The sequence below is a fragment of the Cajanus cajan genome, chromosome 3 (genome assembly GCF_000230855.2).
Source record: "Cajanus cajan strain Asha chromosome 3, NIPB_CcT2T_4, whole genome shotgun sequence".
Lineage (NCBI taxonomy): Eukaryota > Viridiplantae > Streptophyta > Magnoliopsida > Fabales > Fabaceae > Cajanus > Cajanus cajan.
The window spans coordinates 34,509,259-34,528,227 of record NC_138519.1 but is presented as its reverse complement, the minus strand read 5'-3'; the positions used below and the strand labels follow the sequence as shown (position 1 = coordinate 34,528,227).

The 18,969-nt window shown below is 35.3% G+C and overlaps 2 protein-coding genes across 3 annotated transcripts; both read right to left on the bottom strand.

The window, feature by feature from the left end:
- Positions 1–606: 606 nt before the first annotated feature.
- Positions 607–1,413, bottom strand: LOC145956261 (uncharacterized). The gene is made up of 2 exons (XM_083071832.1): positions 1,338–1,413; positions 607–1,001 (listed from the first exon to the last, which is right to left on the bottom strand). Exons 1-2 carry the CDS (start codon positions 1,411–1,413, stop codon positions 607–609), a joined length of 471 nt encoding a protein of 156 aa, XP_082927958.1.
- Positions 1,414–8,671: 7,258 nt separating this feature from the next.
- LOC109794540 (2-alkenal reductase (NADP(+)-dependent)) lies at positions 8,672–13,176 on the bottom strand. Of its 2 annotated transcripts, none has more exons than XM_083070862.1 (5): positions 12,871–13,165; positions 10,106–10,283; positions 9,467–9,633; positions 9,242–9,324; positions 8,672–9,149 (listed from the first exon to the last, which is right to left on the bottom strand). In XM_083070862.1, the coding sequence occupies exons 1-5, from the start codon at positions 13,093–13,095 to the stop codon at positions 8,771–8,773; spliced, it is 1,032 nt and encodes a 343-aa protein (XP_082926988.1). In that variant the 5' UTR covers positions 13,096–13,165; the 3' UTR covers positions 8,672–8,770. The 2 variants fall into 2 exon arrangements, with proteins under 2 accessions (XP_082926988.1, XP_082926989.1); XM_083070863.1 differs by having other exon boundaries at positions 8,995–9,138; positions 12,871–13,176.
- Between the last annotated feature and the right edge of the window lie 5,793 nt (positions 13,177–18,969).

Here is an 18,969-nt window from a genome sequence, read left to right as displayed (position 1 = left end):
AATTGCAAAAAGAGGAGGGAGATATCGAAAGAACTATCGAGGCTTTGCAACATGAATTGGATAAAACTCGCTCGAAGAAAGATGCTGTAAAAGTTCAAAGCCAAGAAATCAAGCAACGTCAAACAGGTCTTAAGGAGGAAGGCATGGTCATATCTTCTAAGCTTGCGAAGGCCTTGGAACAAAAGAAGCATCTAGAGGCTCAGTGCTCTTCTCGAAGGCAGAATTTGGACAAGGCCTATCGAGCTTATAAAGATTTCAAGTCTAAGTTCTGTAATCATTGAATTTCTGAACATTTTCAATTTTCTCTTTTGTTTGTATTTATCGAACATCTTGTTATTTAGTTCTTTTATGAAAGCACTTCAAGTATTTCCCATTCATTATTTTGCTTACATTCGAACTCACCTCTTTAATAACGTATGCATTTTTTGAATATACTTGTTCGATTACAAAGGGGCCTTCCCAATTGTAAGACCACTTCCCTAGGCATCGAGATTTCTGATCCATGGGAAGGATCACCTTTAACATTAAGTCCCCAACTCGAAATCGTTGTGCTTTGACTTTCTTATTGTATGATTTCTCGACTCTTTCTTTTTGTTGAACAAGACTCTATAACGCTATTAACCTTTCTTCGTCTAAAGATATTAATTCATCATACATTAAGTTCCAATAATCCTCAATAGGCAAATCATTCTGTTTTTGCACGTGAATTGATTGCAAATTAATATCTAAAGGCAGAATGGCGTCATGCCCATATACCAGTTTATAAGGAGTAGTCTTCGTGGCATCTCTGGGGGAATTCCTATATGCCCATAAAATTTGAACAAGTGTTTCATGCCAGTTTTGAGGCTTACCCGAAATTTGCCTTTTAATTAAACTGATAATAAGCTTATTAGCAGCCTCTACTTGTCCATTTGCTTGTGCGTAATATGGTGTTGAAGTTATCAACTTAATTCCTCGCGATTCAGCATATCGAGCAACTTTCCGACCCGTAAATACTGTGCCTTGATCAGTAGTGATTGTTTGAGGAATCCCAAACCTTGTAATAATATGATCTTCGACAAAATCAATTATGTCTTTTTTGCTCGACTTCTTTTAAAGGAATAGCTTCAACCCATTTTTTAAAGTAGTCTATGGAAACCAATATATACTTATGATTTTTCGAGGAAGGTGGATGAATTTGCCTATTATATCAATTGCCCAACCTCGAAATGGCCAAGGCTTAATGATCGAATGCAATTCACTTGCTGGTACCCTTTGTATTGGCCCATTTCTTTGGCATTCTTCACAACTTTTTGCAAATTCAATGCAATATTTAATCATGGTTGGCCAATACAAACCTTTCCTCGAAAAAGTCCACTTCATCTTTTCTCCTGCTTGATGTGCACCACAAATACCTTCATGTACTTCTGCCATAGCTATATAAGTTTCATGATTTCCAAGGCATTTGAATAAAACTCCATCGAAACCTCTTTTATATAATTCATTATTTAGCAAGACATAATTGAGAGCTTGGAGTTTGATTTTTCTCTCGACCTTCAAATTAGGATTTTGCAAATATTCGACCAATTTGCTTCTCCAATCTTGTTGACTCGAAGAACCAACACTTAGAATCTTTAGATGGCTTATCAATTCCTTTTCTGTATGAATCATACACTCGAGACATTCTTTACTTACTTTATACCCTGATGCCATCTGGGCCAATTCATTTGCGATGGTATTCGAGTCTCGAGGAATATGTTGTAACTCAACCTCGTCAAATGCGTTTAACAGTTGTACAACTCGAGATTTGAGTTCGACTAGTTTTCATTCAAACATTTATATTCCTCAGTTAGTTGTTTAATAACAAGTTGTGAATCTCCTCGAATTATTACATTCTTAGCACCTAACTCTTTAAGGATCTCGAGTCCAGTAATGATTGCTTGATATTCAGTTTCATTATTCGAGTATCCTCTATCTGTTTTAAATGATAACTTAGTAGGAATCCCTTCAGGTGAAATAATTAATAACCCTATCCCAGTGCCTAATTCATATTTCGAGCCATCGAAAAATAATTCCCAAGGCTTGGTGGTTAAGTAATTAATTTCCTCAGTTTCTTTCGAGTGATCTGCAAGAAAGTCTGCAATTACTTGCCCCTTAGTTGATTTTAACGGCTCGAAAGTTAAAGAATATTCAGTTAACGCAAGTGACCATTTGCCGACTCGAGAATGTAACACAGGTTTACACAACATATACTTAATCACATTACTTCGACAAAATATTACAACATCACGAGGCCTAATATAGTACTTCAACTTTGTACAAGCAACATAAAGACTTAAACATAATTTCTCTAAAGGAGTATATCTAATTTCTGCTCCTACTAACATTCGACTTAAATAATAAATGACTCTCTCGATGCCATTATCATCATCTTGCGCCAGCATGCCCGTAATAGTCGAATCGCTAGCTGAAATTTACAACTTTAGTTGCTTCCCTTTAGAGAGTGGTGCAAGCACTGGAGGATGAGCCAAAAAAACTTTGATTTCATCGAACGCTTTCTGCTGCTCTTCATTCCATCGAAATTCTTGCTTCTTTTTTAAACGTAAAAGAGGAGAAAATACTTTAGTTTTACCAGACAAGTTCGATATAAATCTTCTCAGAAAGTTTACTTTACCTAGGAGAGATTGAAGTTCCTTCTTGTTCGATGGAGGTTTAGTCTCCATGATAGCTTTCGTCTTGTTTCGATTTACTTCAATTCCTTTCTGGTGTATGACAAACACCAGAAATTCTCCCTCTGTAACACCAAAAGCACATTTTAGTGGATTCATTTTCAAACCAAGTTTTCTCATTCTCTCGAAAGATAATTTTAAATGGCTTAGGTGATCCTCTTTTTGTTTCGACCCAACAATTATATCATCAATATATACTTGTACAAACTTACCAATTAAATCATGGAATATTAAATTCATTGCCCTCTGATAAGTGGCACCTACGTTTTTTAGTCCAAATGGCATCATTGCCCATTCATAGACGCCTAAAGCACCTGGACATCGAAAAACAGTTTTCGATACATCATTAGCTGCAATATAAATTTGGTTATATCCAGAATAACCATCAAGTAAACTCATAATTTCATTACCTGCAACAGCGTCTATCATAGTTTCAGCAATGGGCATAGGATATTCATCTTTGGGAGTTGCTGCATTAAGATCTCGAAAGTCGATGCATACTCTGAGTTTTCCATTCTTTTTTATAACAGGCACGACATTCGATATCCACTCAGCATATCTTGAAGTTCTGATGATTTTCGCTTTAAGTAATCTCTCAATTTCTTCCTTGATTTTCTCGATTACTTCAGGAGCGAATCTTCGAGGGCTTTGCTTCACAGGTTTCTTTCCTGGGATCATGGGTAGCCTATGCTCTACCAATTCTCGATCTAATCCTGGCATTTCATTGTAATCCCAAGCAAAGCAGTCTTTATATTCATGCAAAACTCGAATTATTTCCTCCTTCAACTCCCCTTGCAAGAACTTGCTAATATAAGTTACCTTTTTATTTTTGATAGTTCCCAAGTTAATTTCCTCATGTGGATCTTGAGATTCTAACTTATGTTCTCCCTTGGTTGCTCTTTCGAATCCCAACGGTGAATCATCGAAAATACAGTCTAACTTGGGTTCTAGCTCTTGCTCTTTTCCTTCTTTAAAGTTTTCGACCTCCTGGTCCATATCAGTTTCTATTTTTTCTTCTGTTTGTTTCGAGATGACCTGGTCCCTTCGTTTTTTCTCTATTTTTTCCTTTTCTTCCTTCTTTTCGACTTCGAAGTCCATATCTTCCTTCTTTTGTTTTTGTTTTTCTCCCTTCTTTTTGACCTCGAAATCTGTTCCCTCTTTCTTTTTTTGTTTTTCTTCGGCCAAAGAGGTCGTGCTATCTTCATCATCCTCAACTTCATTTTTATGAACCTCCTTGTCTTGTCTTTCCTCGGCCATGTTGGTCGTTCAATCGGCCATGTAGGCCGATATTCGAGCTAAGAAGCTCGAATAAGGATCTCCATCCTTCATTCTTCGATTGGAGCCGAATCCTTTTCGGCTCGAATTATAAAACCTTTCTTCACATCCTAACAGAAAGTTTTCTTCACTCCTTCTTCCTCATCCATTACTCCAGATTTGTAGGCATCGAAAGGCTTGGTCTTTGTAAATGCTGTCAATTGTTGATCAGTAAAATACATATTAACTTCATACGTTTTCTGGTCAGCCTCGAGAACCTCCAACCCCTCATCATCGTTCCAGAAGAAGATTTTTTGATGCACCGTGGAAGGGACAGCACCTACCCCATGAATCCATTCGCGTCCCAATAACACATTGAAGTTAGCCTTCGAGGGGGTTACTACGAACATGGTAGTCCTTTTTACACTCCCAATCTGCACATCAAGCAGAATCATTCCTTCAGGATGTGAAGACTTTCCCGCATAGTCCGAAATCAATATATTATGAGGCTTTAGATCGGCCATGGACTTTCCAAACCTCTTCAGCATTGTCCTGGGCAAGATGTTCACAGCTGCACCTCCACCGACCAACACTTTATTTACTTCGTGACCTTCAATCATCAAGGTCAGTAATAGAGGTTTAAGGTGTCCCTTCATCTCTTCGGTGGGGGAATCGAAAACAGCTGAATTGAACTTTGGGATAACCCTCGAGATTTGATTAACCCACACGATCTTGGACTCGTAATTCGGATCATCGAAAAAGTCTTCCCGATGAATATCCTCTTGTTCATTAACAGATTCCATTGCTCCCGCATACTCGGAAGGAAGAATGGAAACTATCCCACAGATGTCCTCTAAGGAATCATCAAAACCACTCTCGAAACAATCAGTGATCAAGTCTTCATCGTCTTCGATGAACTTTCGAGAGGATTCCCCTTTTTGAGGTACAGGAATCGAAAACCGGTTTCCTCGAAACCCATCAAATATAGCCTTTCTCATCCTTTGCTGTCTCCTCCACTGAGTTTTGGTTAAGTTATTGAAGGGCTGTCGAAAACCGCGCCCATAACTTCCAATTGGGAATTTACCAGAACCTGCAGCCATATTTGAGAATTTCCCAGGATTTCCATGTACTGGGTTCCCAGCATAAGTCATCACTTGCTTTCCTCGACCCATTCCACCAACCACAGGCCTTGGTGGTGCATTCCATTTTCCAACGGGAACGTTTGCATTTGGCACAAAAGTGTTGCCGAATCTCGACGAGTTGTACATTTCCATCTTTCCTACTGGAGCATTATATTGAGGCATGTGAACCTGCCTCATAGTTAACCCAGCACTTGATCCAGCATTAAGCTTGGGTTTTTCTCGAAGTTTTTTAGCCTTGTAGCTCCTCATCATATCGGATTCTTCAAAGGCTTTAGCAGCAGCTCTATCGAAGAAAGCACTGCATCAGGGACACAACATAACTTACCTATCAGCCTCTTTCTTTTTTTACAAGAACTCGACTAAGCTATCTCCCTCTTTTGGATAAATAGGCTCCTGTTCCTTAGCAAAATCTTCCATTAATTCCTCGAGCTTCTCATCAGAAATGGGTTCAATGTTCTCATCGTCCTCGACAGCAACGTCCACCATATTGATCCCCATCGAAACTGGTTCGACATATCCAGTGTGAGCAGCGAATGGATCGGTGTCAACATTCATATCTTTCTCTTTGAAAGCAAGGCGACCATCAATAATCGCCTTTTCGATCAAATCCCTGAAACGCACACAGTTGTTAGTCCAATGACCATACATATTATGATACTTACAAAATTTCTTCCCTTTTCTATGCTCGAATGGTGGAATTTTATGATTTTCTAGGAGTACAATTTGTTTATCTTTTAATAAGATATCGAATATTTTTTTTGCCTTACTCACGTCAAAACTATATCTCTTAGTCGAATTTCCTTCTACAATATCTCCTGGTTTTAACATTTGACACTGGTAAGTGGGACCAGGACGCAATTCCGCCAAGTTTATCTCAAAATCTTCACTCGAAATCTCATAGTTAGGATCATCACTGAATTCAGAATTTTCTAAATAAGCCACTTTTCCCTTTCGAACAAATTTATCAAATTTTCTTAATCTTTCTTTTTCTAGCTTGATTTGTTCGATCTTTCTTACCTTTTCGGCTAACTGGGCCATATCTCTCAACTGTTCATTTACTAATTTTTTACGTATCGAGAAATCTAACCCTGTTGCTGCAATCCTAACTAATTCATGTTCAGGTATATTAGTATAACATCGAGATTTTAATTTCCTGAACCTATTTAAATAGTCATCTAAAGTTTCATGGCTTTGTCTCTTAATGGTCATTAGATCGACTATACTAACTTTCGTTTCTTCTCTGAAGAAATGTTCATGGAAACTACCTTCTAACTGAATCCAAGTGTGTATCGAATTAGGGGGCAAGGTTGTGAACCATGTAAAAGTGTGCTTAGTCAACGAACTTGGAAAATATTCCATCTTTAAATATTCATTATTCGCTAAATCCCCACATTCGACTACATACCTAGCTATATGTTCGACCGTAGACTCAGTTAATTCTCCCGCAAATTTTGAAAACTTGGGGACTTTTGTTCCTCTAGGTAGTTCTACTTGAGTTACATAATCTGGGAAGGCTGACACAAAATAAGGACGTTCATTTCGACCTACATCGAATCCATGTCTGTTTAATATCCTTTCTACTATTTGATCTATATTGTCATTAGGATTCCTATTAGGTCGACCTACGTTTTGTCGAAAAATCCCATTCCCATCTAGATTATCCATTTCATTCAGATTTGCACTCATGGCTCTCGAGGGTGGTCCCTCACCTAGTTTATCTCCTATTTTGTTTATCAATTCATATAGAGGAGTCATAATATTGTGCATCTGGGTTGACAACAAATTGACCATGTCATGATTACTATGGTCCATCTGTTGTCGAAGAGCCATCATGGCTTGATTACTAATACCAGTAGGGATGTAACTACCCTGTCGAATCAGGGAACCTTCCTGACTCGTTCCTACGTGTTGATATGGGTCTTGCATAACAAAACCCAAGCCATTTGGTCCAGGATTATATCCCTGTGGGGATACGTGCATTTGTGGATTAGGACCTAAGAAAGGTATTGGCATTTCGACCTGTACTGGTTGGGTATTTCGCCAATTGTGTGGCATACCCCAGGGATATTCCCTAGTGACGTTTACTAGTTCCTGAGTGACATTTGTATGCCTAGCTGTATTTTCAAGTAACACAGGGGAAGTTGTTGCCCCCCTGGTCACATTGGTCACATTATCGGGGTTAGGGTTTGCTTGTTCTACATCTACGTGATTATTATTGTTCGTGTTTGTTTCTCTCTGATTATTAAATGTAGACATGGTTCTTCCACTCCTAAGTTTCATGCAACATGCATACCTAAAACTAGTCCAATTATGTTTGACTTAAACGGGTCCCACCGGGCGTGCCAATTTGTTTACGGTGAAACTCGTTTTATGGATTCTTTTTATTCGGACTAGCACGACACACGTTTCAATTTAGGTATGTTTCATTTTGAGATATTTGAAGTACCACGAGATGGAGCAGAAAGATTTAAAAGCTACTTGTTTCTAAATATTCATCAACGATTAACAAGTAATAATATTCATGAAAGTAAATCCTTAAATAAACAGCATGAACGATAGATACATTTGCAATACAGATCATGGTTCACTTGCATAATTAACAGGAATTACAATGCCAGAATGCTAGAACTACGTAATCAAAAGAAATAAGAAGAACGAACTACACTAATACTACTCTTAAAAAGAAAACGGAAAAATGGCCGAGAAGGAATCATACCCAAAAACAATTCTGTGCAAGAAAGCCATATGCGTAGGCAGAGAGTGATTGAGAGTATAGTTTTAGTATGAGTTTTCCGACCCCTGTGAAGGTACGTAGCTCTTGTATTTATAAAGCCAATCAAGAACGGTTAATTTCATGCATGTACGCCACTAGGGGATAACCGCTATCCACTATGCTTGTTACGTGACTCTAAATTGTAACTTCTCATAACCGTTCGCCTCACGCTTCAACTTTACTCGATTCGACCCTTAATAGCCACCTTAGTGCGCCTTAACTGTTAAGATCCCTTTAATAACAACTCTTTATCATTTCGAGTTACAATTACATTTTCGAGTTACTGTCGAGACCGCGTTCTAGCTAATCTTCAATGAACAACAGATAAACGTTTCGAGCACTCCTTTGTTCAATTTAATTAATTCTATTCGAACACATTCACGTGTGAACAAATAAGGCTTTCAATATGGTAGGTGTTGACCTTTATCTTTTGTTTCGAGTGATTTTCACACCCTTTTCGAGTCACATGGTTTCGAGTGACCTTAACAACACGGTAAAAAAAAAAGAAGTTTAAAGTCCATCACAAAAGACTTTATCACATAATTATAAAGTCAGCGAAATTTACATTTTAATTAGCATTAGCTTGCAGCGCTTATTTGAATAGTACTCTATTTGATACCTTTATATAAAGTTGTTTAAATTTTATAGATTAAAAAATATAATTGAGAAGGGAGATTCTATTCAAAGTGACTCAATATGTTTTCTAACAAAAGATAATTATTAATATTATTGATGAATATTTTATACTAATATCATATTTATATATATAAGAAAAAATATCACAGACACAGCAATTGAAAATGATAAACCATACAAAAAAGCCTTAATTAACATTCGACACAAAAACAGAACAAAAACCTAATTAAAGGATGGACTAATATGTCCAAATGCATTCAGTCGCGAGTAACAACCACCACTTGTTTGCCAACATTGCGACCATTATAAAGGCCAACCAAGGCTTTAGGACCATTCTCAAGACCCTCAACTATGTCTTCTACATACACAACATTCCCTTCTCTGATATGAGGCAAGAGAAACTCCAAAAATTTGGGATATAAGTGATAAAATTTAGTAACTATAAAACCTTCCATACGAAGTTGCTTGAATATGAGATTTGACAAATTTGTTACACCTTCATGTTGAGTAAGATTATATTGTGAGACCATTCCACAAACAGGTATGCGACCTTGGAGTCTCATATTCTGGAGTACAGCATCAAGTGTCTTGCCTCCAACATTTTCAAAGTAAATGTCAATGCCTTCTGGAAAATATCTAATATATAAATCAATATCCATTAATCATTAGTGCATGTGTATGAACCAATTTAATTAAAACTTTCATATCACGAAACTATTAATATTGACCTTTTCAAAGTTGCATTGAGGTCTGACTCTTCTTTATAGTTGAAAGCTTCATCAAATCCTAACTTATTCTTCAATAGATCCACCTAATTGTAAAAAACACATTCAAATGAAAATTTTGTGACATAAAGTGAATATTATAGACTGTAACTTCTGATATTTGACATAAACGTACAACTTAATTATCATTCATGCATACATATATAGTGACAATGATTGGAAGAATACCTTCTCTTTGCTTCCAGCACTTCCAACTACATAACAACCGGTCAATTTAGCAAACTGACCAACAAGTTGGCCAACAGCACCAGAGGCGGCTGAAACAAAAACATTCTCTCCTTTCTTTGGAGACCCTATTTCAAAGAAACCACCATAAGCAGTCACTCCTGGCATACCTGTGTTCAAAGAAGAAACTAACATGAATAATAATGCACAATTATAAGTGAGAAAACAATGATTTATTTTGAAGAAGTACGAATTACTCATGAGTATTTGTCTAAATATTACACAACCAATTGAATTAAGAGTTTGTATCTAAATATTCTCTAAATCTCTGTAGTGAAAAAACATAGTATTTGTCAAAAAATTTGGCCGATTATTTTTAGTGAGATTTCCTCTCTTAACCACATTGTTTTTTATACAGAAAACTTGAACTCAAGACTTTTATTAAAGAAATCAAACTTAATTCTACTCGGATCAAGGATTTATTAGTAAAAAAACACGTATGATATATATGTACTAAGAAAATCGAGAGAAAAAAATAGTCCAACATAACCGATATAAAATGAGGCTAGCATATCATACTGGCATGAGGGGCATAAATGATTGAATAAGAATCAACATAAATTGTGCTTATTGGATACATACCAAGAATACCGGTGTAATACGAAAGAGGGACATCAGTGTGATCAATTTTGAAATGTATTAGAGATGAAGGGATCAAGCTGAATTCTTCCCATTTAGTAATTCCCCATACTAAGTCTCCTTTCTTAAATTTGGGGTCTCCAGATTCAAGGACTTTAGACACCCCATATCCGGTTAATGGCTGCATTTAAATAACGATTAGTAAACACTAAGTTTATGATTAATAAAATGTATTTTCAGTACAACACTACAAACATTTTATTTTTAATCAAAGTTTGTCTTCAACAGTTCAATTTAATAACTATTTACACTAATCGTTAAAGTTTCACAAAACACCAAACTTCTTGAACCACTACATTCTCATCGCTGAACTGTTTTCTTAAAATTTTATTTTGAAAATATTGACTTGATACATATACCATTAATAAGCAGCCCAATATGATGTCCTTAGCTTTTCACTTTAAAAAAACGCCTTCAATGTTTTGATATCAATTTGTTAGAGTTAAGTACATGACAATAGGGGTGTTCAAATTGCTAAACTAAACTAAACTAGAAGAAAATTAAACTAAACTATAATAAATAGTTTACTAAACTAAATTGAACTAAAATAAATATTGACTAAACTAAACTAAACTATTATCTAGATTAGTGCACTATAGTTCTAAGAGTTTGAACTAAACTATTAATATCAATTAAATTAAATTATTATTAATTATAAATTAAATTATCATTAATTATAAACTAAATTGAACTACATTAAAAAAAAAATTAAAATCAACATTTTTAAATTAAACTACCAAATTATTGATATTAATTATAAATTAAATTTAAAATAATGACGCGTTTGTTTTAATTTATATATTCAGAGATTGAATCTACGTCTTAAATATGAAATAGTATAAATTATGTTCAGCAAAAAATATTTATCTCGAATATTCTGTAATGATTGTCCATTTAAAATAATTCTGTAAACTAAATAAACATTTAACTGAAAATGAATTACTACAAAAGAAGAAGAAAAAAAAGAAATTTCGTGGTGGTGTTATTGATTGGATCTCAAAAAACTACAAGAAGCGAGAACAAGGAGTAAATGAGAAAGCAAACGTAGGCAACAAAGCGGGGGTGTTCGTCCCAGCGCGCGACCTGTCCGAGGAGCTTGGCGCAGACCCTGGTGACTCTTCGATTCTCCGTAAATGTGCTTCTTGTATTTAGTTTTAGTGAACTGAACTATTAATTTTAATAGTTTAGCTTTATAAACTACACTAAAAATAATAGTTTGGTTTAAACTATTAAAAAATAATTTAATTTATTTTAGTTTAGTTTATTTTAGTTATTTAAAAAGTTTAGTTTTAAATAGTTTTGTGAACACCCCTACATGACAAGAGCTTAATTGAAAAGATTAGTTCATTTGCTCAAAGAATCTTATAACTTAAGTATTATATTGAGTTCTTATTCTACATGTGTAAAGTGTAATACAAAAATAATAGTGCTATATTTGAGAGTTTTGAAAGAGATATGATATAGTGGTTTAAAAATTAGTAGGTTGAAATGGAGTGGTGAGGAAACTTGAAAGGAACGAGTTACGAGTATGACACCGGAAGATGTTGTAGGGTAGTTCTCCATTGTTTAGAATTCATAATGGTAAGCAATGGATTGAAGAAAATTGATATTATAAAAAAATTGTAGTTATAAATTGTTAACTTATTCAAGCTAAAAAACAAGTGGATTTAAATTAATATATTTATTACTAAATAGTTTTGAAATCATATGAAATTTGATATATATGATCTTGTGTATAATATAACATAATTTAATATTTGAATAAATTAAATTTGTATTATATCAAAAGTTATTTATTAAAAGGGTAAGATTTAACTCACATACAAACACACACACATATATATATATATATATATATATATATATATATATATATATATATATATGTGTGTGTGTGTATATGTATATATGTGTATATATATGTACACACACACATATATATACATGTACATATATATATGTGTGTACATATATGAGCACAACATATATGAGAATTGATTAAATTATATTGATATAGCTTTTACAATTATTATACCATTCAATAGATTTATATAAAAAATAAATTTTGTTGATCTTATTATTGAATTACAATTTTATATTATCTTATATACCAAATTTGTTAAAATTTAATTACAATAATTAAGAAGACAATCAAATTATTTATACTTTAATATATTTAAAATACACATATATATATATATATATTATATCGATTTTAATTTATATAAATGTAAAAAAAATTGGATTACTATAAATTTTTTTATATATAATCTGAAAAAAAAACTTTTTATGTAATATATTTTTTTTAAATAATCATTTAATTATATATATATATATATATAAAAGTTGGAAGTATAATTTTCTTTTCATCGAATCAGTCTCATTAAAAATAAAAGTTGTATCTTTAATTACAACTTTATGTCTAAATTAAATCAAATTTCAATTCTTAATTAAGAAATATATTAAGGAACTCAGTTTAAATCACTTGTACAAACAACCCTAAATTTAACTGTCTAAATTGAATCAAATTTCAATTTTTAATTTAGAAACTCTTGTGATAAATAATTTTTACTTAAAACAAAAATTTGTACACCTATGTATAGGTTAGGTTTTATATAAGTGGTTGATGATGGATGCATGAGAACTAAATATTTCAAAATAAAAGCAAAAAAAGAAAAAAAACAAGTGAGAAAAGTTTGAGGACTAACGGAACCAGGTGTATAGGTTTGAAAGGCGTCGATGGTTTCCATTTTGGTCATGAGGAATCGCATGTAAGGGTCACATGATAGGTAGAGATTTTTGAGTAGCACATCATTGGAACCTTCTGGAAGCTTCAATTCTATTGTTCCTTCAACCATGTTCATGTCGGATTCCTTAGGAGAACCTGTCACATAGTCCCTCAGAACCACTTGCTTGTTCCTCACTTGAGCCATCGCAATTCGTAGCCTCTATTTTTGCGTGATAATTTTTTGTGTTGTGTTAATTGGTTTCACTTCCCACACATGGGATATATTTATAGAGTGAACCGTTGGAGAAAGTGTGAAAATGGGAAAATCGAATGGCTAATGTTTCATCACTGCCTACGTTATTAGCAGTTATCAAAATGTTGTTGAATATAAGCTAGCTGCATAAAATTGATTCCGTGTTTGACTTACAAATGCTTCTTTTCTAAGTAAGACACTTGTGTCTCTTCGTTGTTTTAAAGGAATAAAAAAATATTAAAAAAATGGTAAAAGAAAGTGATGATGAAGGAGAAAGTCAACGGTTAACTTTATAATAGGATGGTAGTTTATTAATTTTTTTTAACTATGTTATTTTTATAAAATATTTCCTGACTTTATTCTATTAAAAAATTTAATTGACCATCTTTAATAGAGTCTTTTCTCTTAATTGTATTTTTTTATAAATAATATTCACATTCAACCATTTATTTTAGGTGATCAAATTTAGTATTAGAGATATCAATGATTTGTTGGTGATAGTCGTATATATTAATCGAAGATAAAATATTTTAAAAATATAAACAATAAAATAATATACTATCTTGATTAGTTGTTATAAATTAAGGGAAAGGAATATTTTTATAAAATAAAATTTATTTATGTATCCTAATTTTTAGGAAAGATGATTGAAGTTTCTTTATACAGATTTTTTAATATTAAATAAAATTTAAATAAAAAAATTATTGAATGAGGTGATTTTTTTTATAAAAAAAAACCCAATTACATAAAATAAAATAAATTTTAAAAAATTATTAACCTTACTTTTTTATTTATGGCCCCATCATGCTTACGAATGACTGAATGTGAAAGCTATAACTTCTCATTTGGCCACGCTATGAATTTGAAAGTTCTAACCATAGTTCTCATGAAATGCTTGTGGCCTGCCTAAATTTTGTTTGAATATCTTCCCTATTTTGGTGGAAGTATTCAGAATAATTGAATTAGCTCACTTACCAACTCCTAATGGTATTTTATTTTTCTTTTCGGAAATTTTTTATATAGATATTATTAGGGTGCTTATAACATTTAAACATATTATAACTTAAGAATCTATTTATTAATATTCCTTGTTGAGGTATGTATTCTATTGCTTTTTAGTATGTTACTTCCATTTTCAATAATATTTTTTAAAATTGATTGTACGTACAAATTCACTATTTCATTATTATTTTTTTTATGAGTAAGAAAAGCAAGATAAAGAAACCAAAGAAAAAGTAAGAAAGAAACTAAGGCCTAGGGTACAAGGTACCCGCTACATCAACTAAACACCCTAAATTTTTTACTTTCTTTATATTTTTTTATTTCTCTCTTTCCTATTTTCACTATTCCATCCTACCAAACATATCCTTAAGCATTTAACAATAAGGTCGTCGTAAGACTTTAAGTATTATGATACTTTCAAAGTAAATTATTTGGATATTAACAATAAAATATTGATTAAATAATTTGAGATGTCATGTGATTGTGTTTCTATATTAGGATACACATTTAAGAGTTGTCCCGATTGCGATTCTTGGTCTAGGTCTAGGTCTTCTCGTTCCGTTCCAGTAGTCCAAAGTGGGGGAGGTGTCTGCAAAAGATACTCCAACGCTTAAGTAAGTGATTGACGTATTAAATGCAATAGTTAAAGTTAGTTACGTACCTCGTTGAGGGTCTATTTATAGTAGTTGTTGTTGGGCCCCAGGAAATTAGGGGTTTAAACCGTTTTATTAAGTAAATTAATCTCTCCTTAATTTACCTGTCTTAACTCCGTGTCCTCGTGTGCGCGGAGCCTGCACGACCGATCTGACCGACCACGATTTCATCGAGCCGCCCAGGTCGGCCGTGCTAGATATGGTCGGTCGGTTGGGTCAGCTGAGTTGCGTGTTCGAACTGGTCGGTCTCCATCCGGTATACAACCCCCGTAGTGTCAAGGACTGAAAGGACAAAGGCGATAATGAATGCCTTGGATTGTCTGTGCTAAAGCTCTTTGACCTAGAAGTATATTGATTATTCGTTGAAACAGGTCCTGGCCGAGCATAAACTCGATGGTGGCGCGTTGGACGTGGACAGCCTTGCCGACCCCTCCATCCGGGAATAACCTTGGTTGTGCCATGAAGTGGAGTCGACCACTCGTATCCGGGCATGACTGACGGACCCATGGGCGTGGAAGGCCTTGCCGACCCCTCGAGCCGGGAATGACCGGATGTGGAGCCGACCACTCATATCCGGGCATGACTGACGGTCCCATGGGCGTGGAAGGCCTTGCCGACCCCTCAAGCCGGGAATGACCTTGGTTGTGCCATGGATGTGGAGCCGACCACTCGTATCCGGGCATGACTGACGGTCCCATGGGCGTGGAAGGCCTTGCCGACCCCTCGAGCCAGTAATGACCTTGGTTTTTCCATGGATGTGGAGCCAACCACTCGTATCCGGGCATGACTGACAGTCCCCTAGGCGTGGAAGGTCTTGCCGATTCTGAGACGGCAGTTGAGAGCCCAACGATCGTGAGATCTGGATAGTTCAATAGTTCAGATCCAACGGCTGGAGATTCGAGACTTCTTTTCACCTTCCCCTTTTACCTTGCCTATAAATAGGTGGTGGGTGTTTGGAATTTTATGCACTTTAAAATTTTTTAGAACCATCAACCATCCAAGAACATCTGAGGTGACCGCGTAAGGTGAGAATTTGTATTTTTGGGTTGTAGTGCTAGATGGAGAGTGGATATTCCTCGGCTAGGAGATGGACATCATCTGAGGTGTCGATGTCTTCGCTTGGAAGAGGGGAATCGGACTCGAGCGAGGTGCCGAGGTTATCACCCTTGCAATGTGAAGTTGTGTTTCCCTCGAATTTTGTCAATCAGGAGGACAGCGAGGATGAGATAGTGGAGGTATTACCTCCACCTGTGACTGCTACGATTCACCGAGACAAGGGGCTCGGCGCGACCTCAGCAGGGGGAGATGGAATTAGAGCTGTCAAAACGGGCCAACCCGGCCCATGTGGGCCAGCCCACCTTGACCCACTTTAAAAACGAGCCAACCCAACCCAGCTCCCTTGTGATTTTCTCAAAAAAAATTTGGCCCGGCCCGGCCCACCACGGGTTGGTGGGTTATATGGGCCAGCCCACCAAAAATTAAAAAAAAATATAACAAAATCGATTTTGAAATAACTGATTTTAAAAGTAACACTTTTAAGATCGGTTATAAAAGAACTAATCTTAAAAGTGGCACTTTTAAGATCGGTTATAAAAAAACCGATCTTAAAAGCGGCACTTTTAAGATCGGTTATAAATGAACCGATCTTAAAAGTACTTTTAAGATCGGTTATTTTATGACCGATCTTAAAAGTGCCACTTTTAAGATCGGTTCTTTTATAACCGATCTTAAAAGTATTTTTAAGATCGGTTAAATTTTAACCCATCCTAAAAGTGTTCATGTTATTTACAAAATTGCCACCGTGTCACTTTTAAGATCGGTTACCTTGTAACCGATCACTCCGATTTTAAATCCAATTTTTGCACTAGTGCAAAATAAAATCCATACTTATATCAACCCATGGAGAGTTAGCAACTGGCAAGGGTGTATAGGAGCCATGAGACATTACTTTAGACTTTGCTTGTAAGCAAGCTATACATCTAGAGAAAAACCTCTCAACATCCCTTTTCATGTAGGGTCAAAATAATTTTTCCTTTTAAAAAGCTTAGAGTCTTTTCAACTCCAAAGTGCCCCATGAGTCCACCCTCATGACTTTCCTTAACAAGGAGTATTCTAATAGATCCTTGGGGAATACATATTCTTCCTTCTTTATACAAGTACCCCTAAAAAATATAGAAACCTCCTTGAGGCTTTGCCAAGCATTGGGTATAAAATTCATTAAATTCGGAGTCATTGGAATATAATTCCTTAATGTGATTGAACCCCAAGATTTGAGATCCAAGGGAGACTAGCAAAGTATGTCTCCTAGAAAGGGCATCAGCCACAATATTATTTTTCCCTTTCTTGTATTTGATCACATATGGGAATTATTCCAAGAACTCTACCCATTTAGCATGCCTTTTGTTGAGTTTTCCATGACCCCTCAAATATTTAAGTGACTCATGGTCACTATGAATGACAAACTCATTAGGAATTGGGAAAAGAAAATATTTTTAAAAATCCAATAATGACCTTGATAACCAGAATTGGGCTCGGTAGTCGATTAAGTGTAGGGAAGGTATTAAGCACCCCTACAATGCCCTTAATCGGTACCCTATGATGAAGATAGCGTAATAAGAATTAATAGTTTAAATATTTAATCCCCTTTATACATAAAATTACACGATGAACTCTAAGATGTCTACATGATTGCGTTTATTATAGAAATATTTGAAATAAAAGAAGAGAAAGATGGAACAAGAGATTCATTAGTAATACCTCGTAGCAAGCTTTGTTAGATATTCCAATATGGAAATTCTAGGTGCTTTGTGGCAACCTTTCACACTACACAAATGCCTCACAAATCTCAAGAAATACAATAAGAGGGAGAGAGAGAGAGAAATTTCGAGTTCTAAGGAGTCTTGGACGAAATTTTGAGGCCCTGATAACTGTGCCCGAGCTATATATTTATAGAAGTAAAAAAGTTTCTAGAATGGCCCGTTCCAGATTCGGAATGACCCGTTCTGGATCTGTACGTTATTTGTTAATTTCGTATCTTGGAACGACCTGTTTTGAAACCAAAACGGCCCGTTCCAGAGGTGAGTTTAACACATAACTACCTATGCTGGACCGACCCGTTCCAAACTAAGGTTTTAGGTCTTTTTTGTAACTTGGAACGGCCCGTTCCAATTTAGGAACAACCCGTTCCAAACTTAGGTTTTAGCCTTTTGTAGGAGCTTGGAACGGCCCGTTCCATTTTATGAACGACCTGTTCCAAACTAGGGTTTTAGGCCCTTTTTGTAAATTGGAACGGCCCGTTCCGATTTTGGAATAGCCCGTTCCATGCTACTAAAACCAGTTTATTTGAGCTTTAGGCTTTCTGATGTCATGTTCTATTGTTTCCATGCTTCGGGAGCTTCTTTCCTTTGATAATGGAAGTCCATTTCCTTGTTTGTATGCCCCTGGAAGAAATTGGGTGTTTACAGGTGCCCACCCCGTAACAAAATAGTCCCTATACCAAACCTAGAGACATCACATTCTAGCTCAAAAGTCTTTGAAAAACCTGGAAGAGCTAAAAGTGGTGCATGGGTGAGCTTATCCTTAAGAGTTAGGAAGGCTCTCTCTTGTTTTTCTCCCCATATAAACTCCGCATTTTTCTTAACCACTTCATTCAATGGGGAGGCAAGTGTGGAGAAATTAGGAACAAACCTCTTATAAAAGCTTGCCAAACCATGGAAGCTCCTAATATCTCCAACACTTTTAGGAATGGGCCATTCTTGGATGACCTTGATTTTCTCGGGGTCCACATGAACCCCTGTTTTACTAATAATAAAACCTAGAAAGACAACACTATCTACACAAAAAGTACATTTCTCTAGATTAGCAAAAAGATAATTTTTCCTAAGGATATTAAAGACTTTCCAGGATCTTGTCATAAGGTAACATCTTAGAAGGTTGATTTAGGCCTAGGAGACTTGGCTCCTGTAAACAAGGATCTTGTCATAAGGTAACTTCTTAGAAGGTTGATTTAGGCCTAGGAAACTTGGCTCCTTAGGAGAAACTATCTTTTGGAGGATCTTTTGAGTTAAACACTTAGAGTGGAGTGGAAGGCAAATACACTAATGAGTTTGTTCATTGTGTAGGAGAAGATTAAAGATTGAAGACTTGTGCTTTGATTTTTGTTCTTGATTTC

Bases quoted from the DNA above. Each gene is read 5' to 3' on its own strand.
- LOC145956261 (XM_083071832.1), bottom strand. From the start codon at position 1,413: ATGGCAGAAGTACATGAAGGTATTTGTGGTGCACATCAAGCAGGAGAA. The intron at 1,002-1,337 runs GTTTGTATTGGC...CTACTGATCAAG, and splicing joins GTGGACTTTTTCGAGGAAAG to GCACAGTATTTACGGGTCGG.
- LOC109794540 (XM_083070862.1), bottom strand. From the start codon at position 13,095: ATGGCTCAAGTGAGGAACAAGCAAGTGGTTCTGAGGGACTATGTGACA. The intron at 10,284-12,870 runs GTTAGTCCTCAA...ATTTAAATGCAG, and splicing joins AAACCTATACACCTGGTTCC to CCATTAACCGGATATGGGGT. The intron at 9,150-9,241 runs GTCAATATTAAT...TTTATATATTAG, and splicing joins CTCAATGCAACTTTGAAAAG to ATATTTTCCAGAAGGCATTG.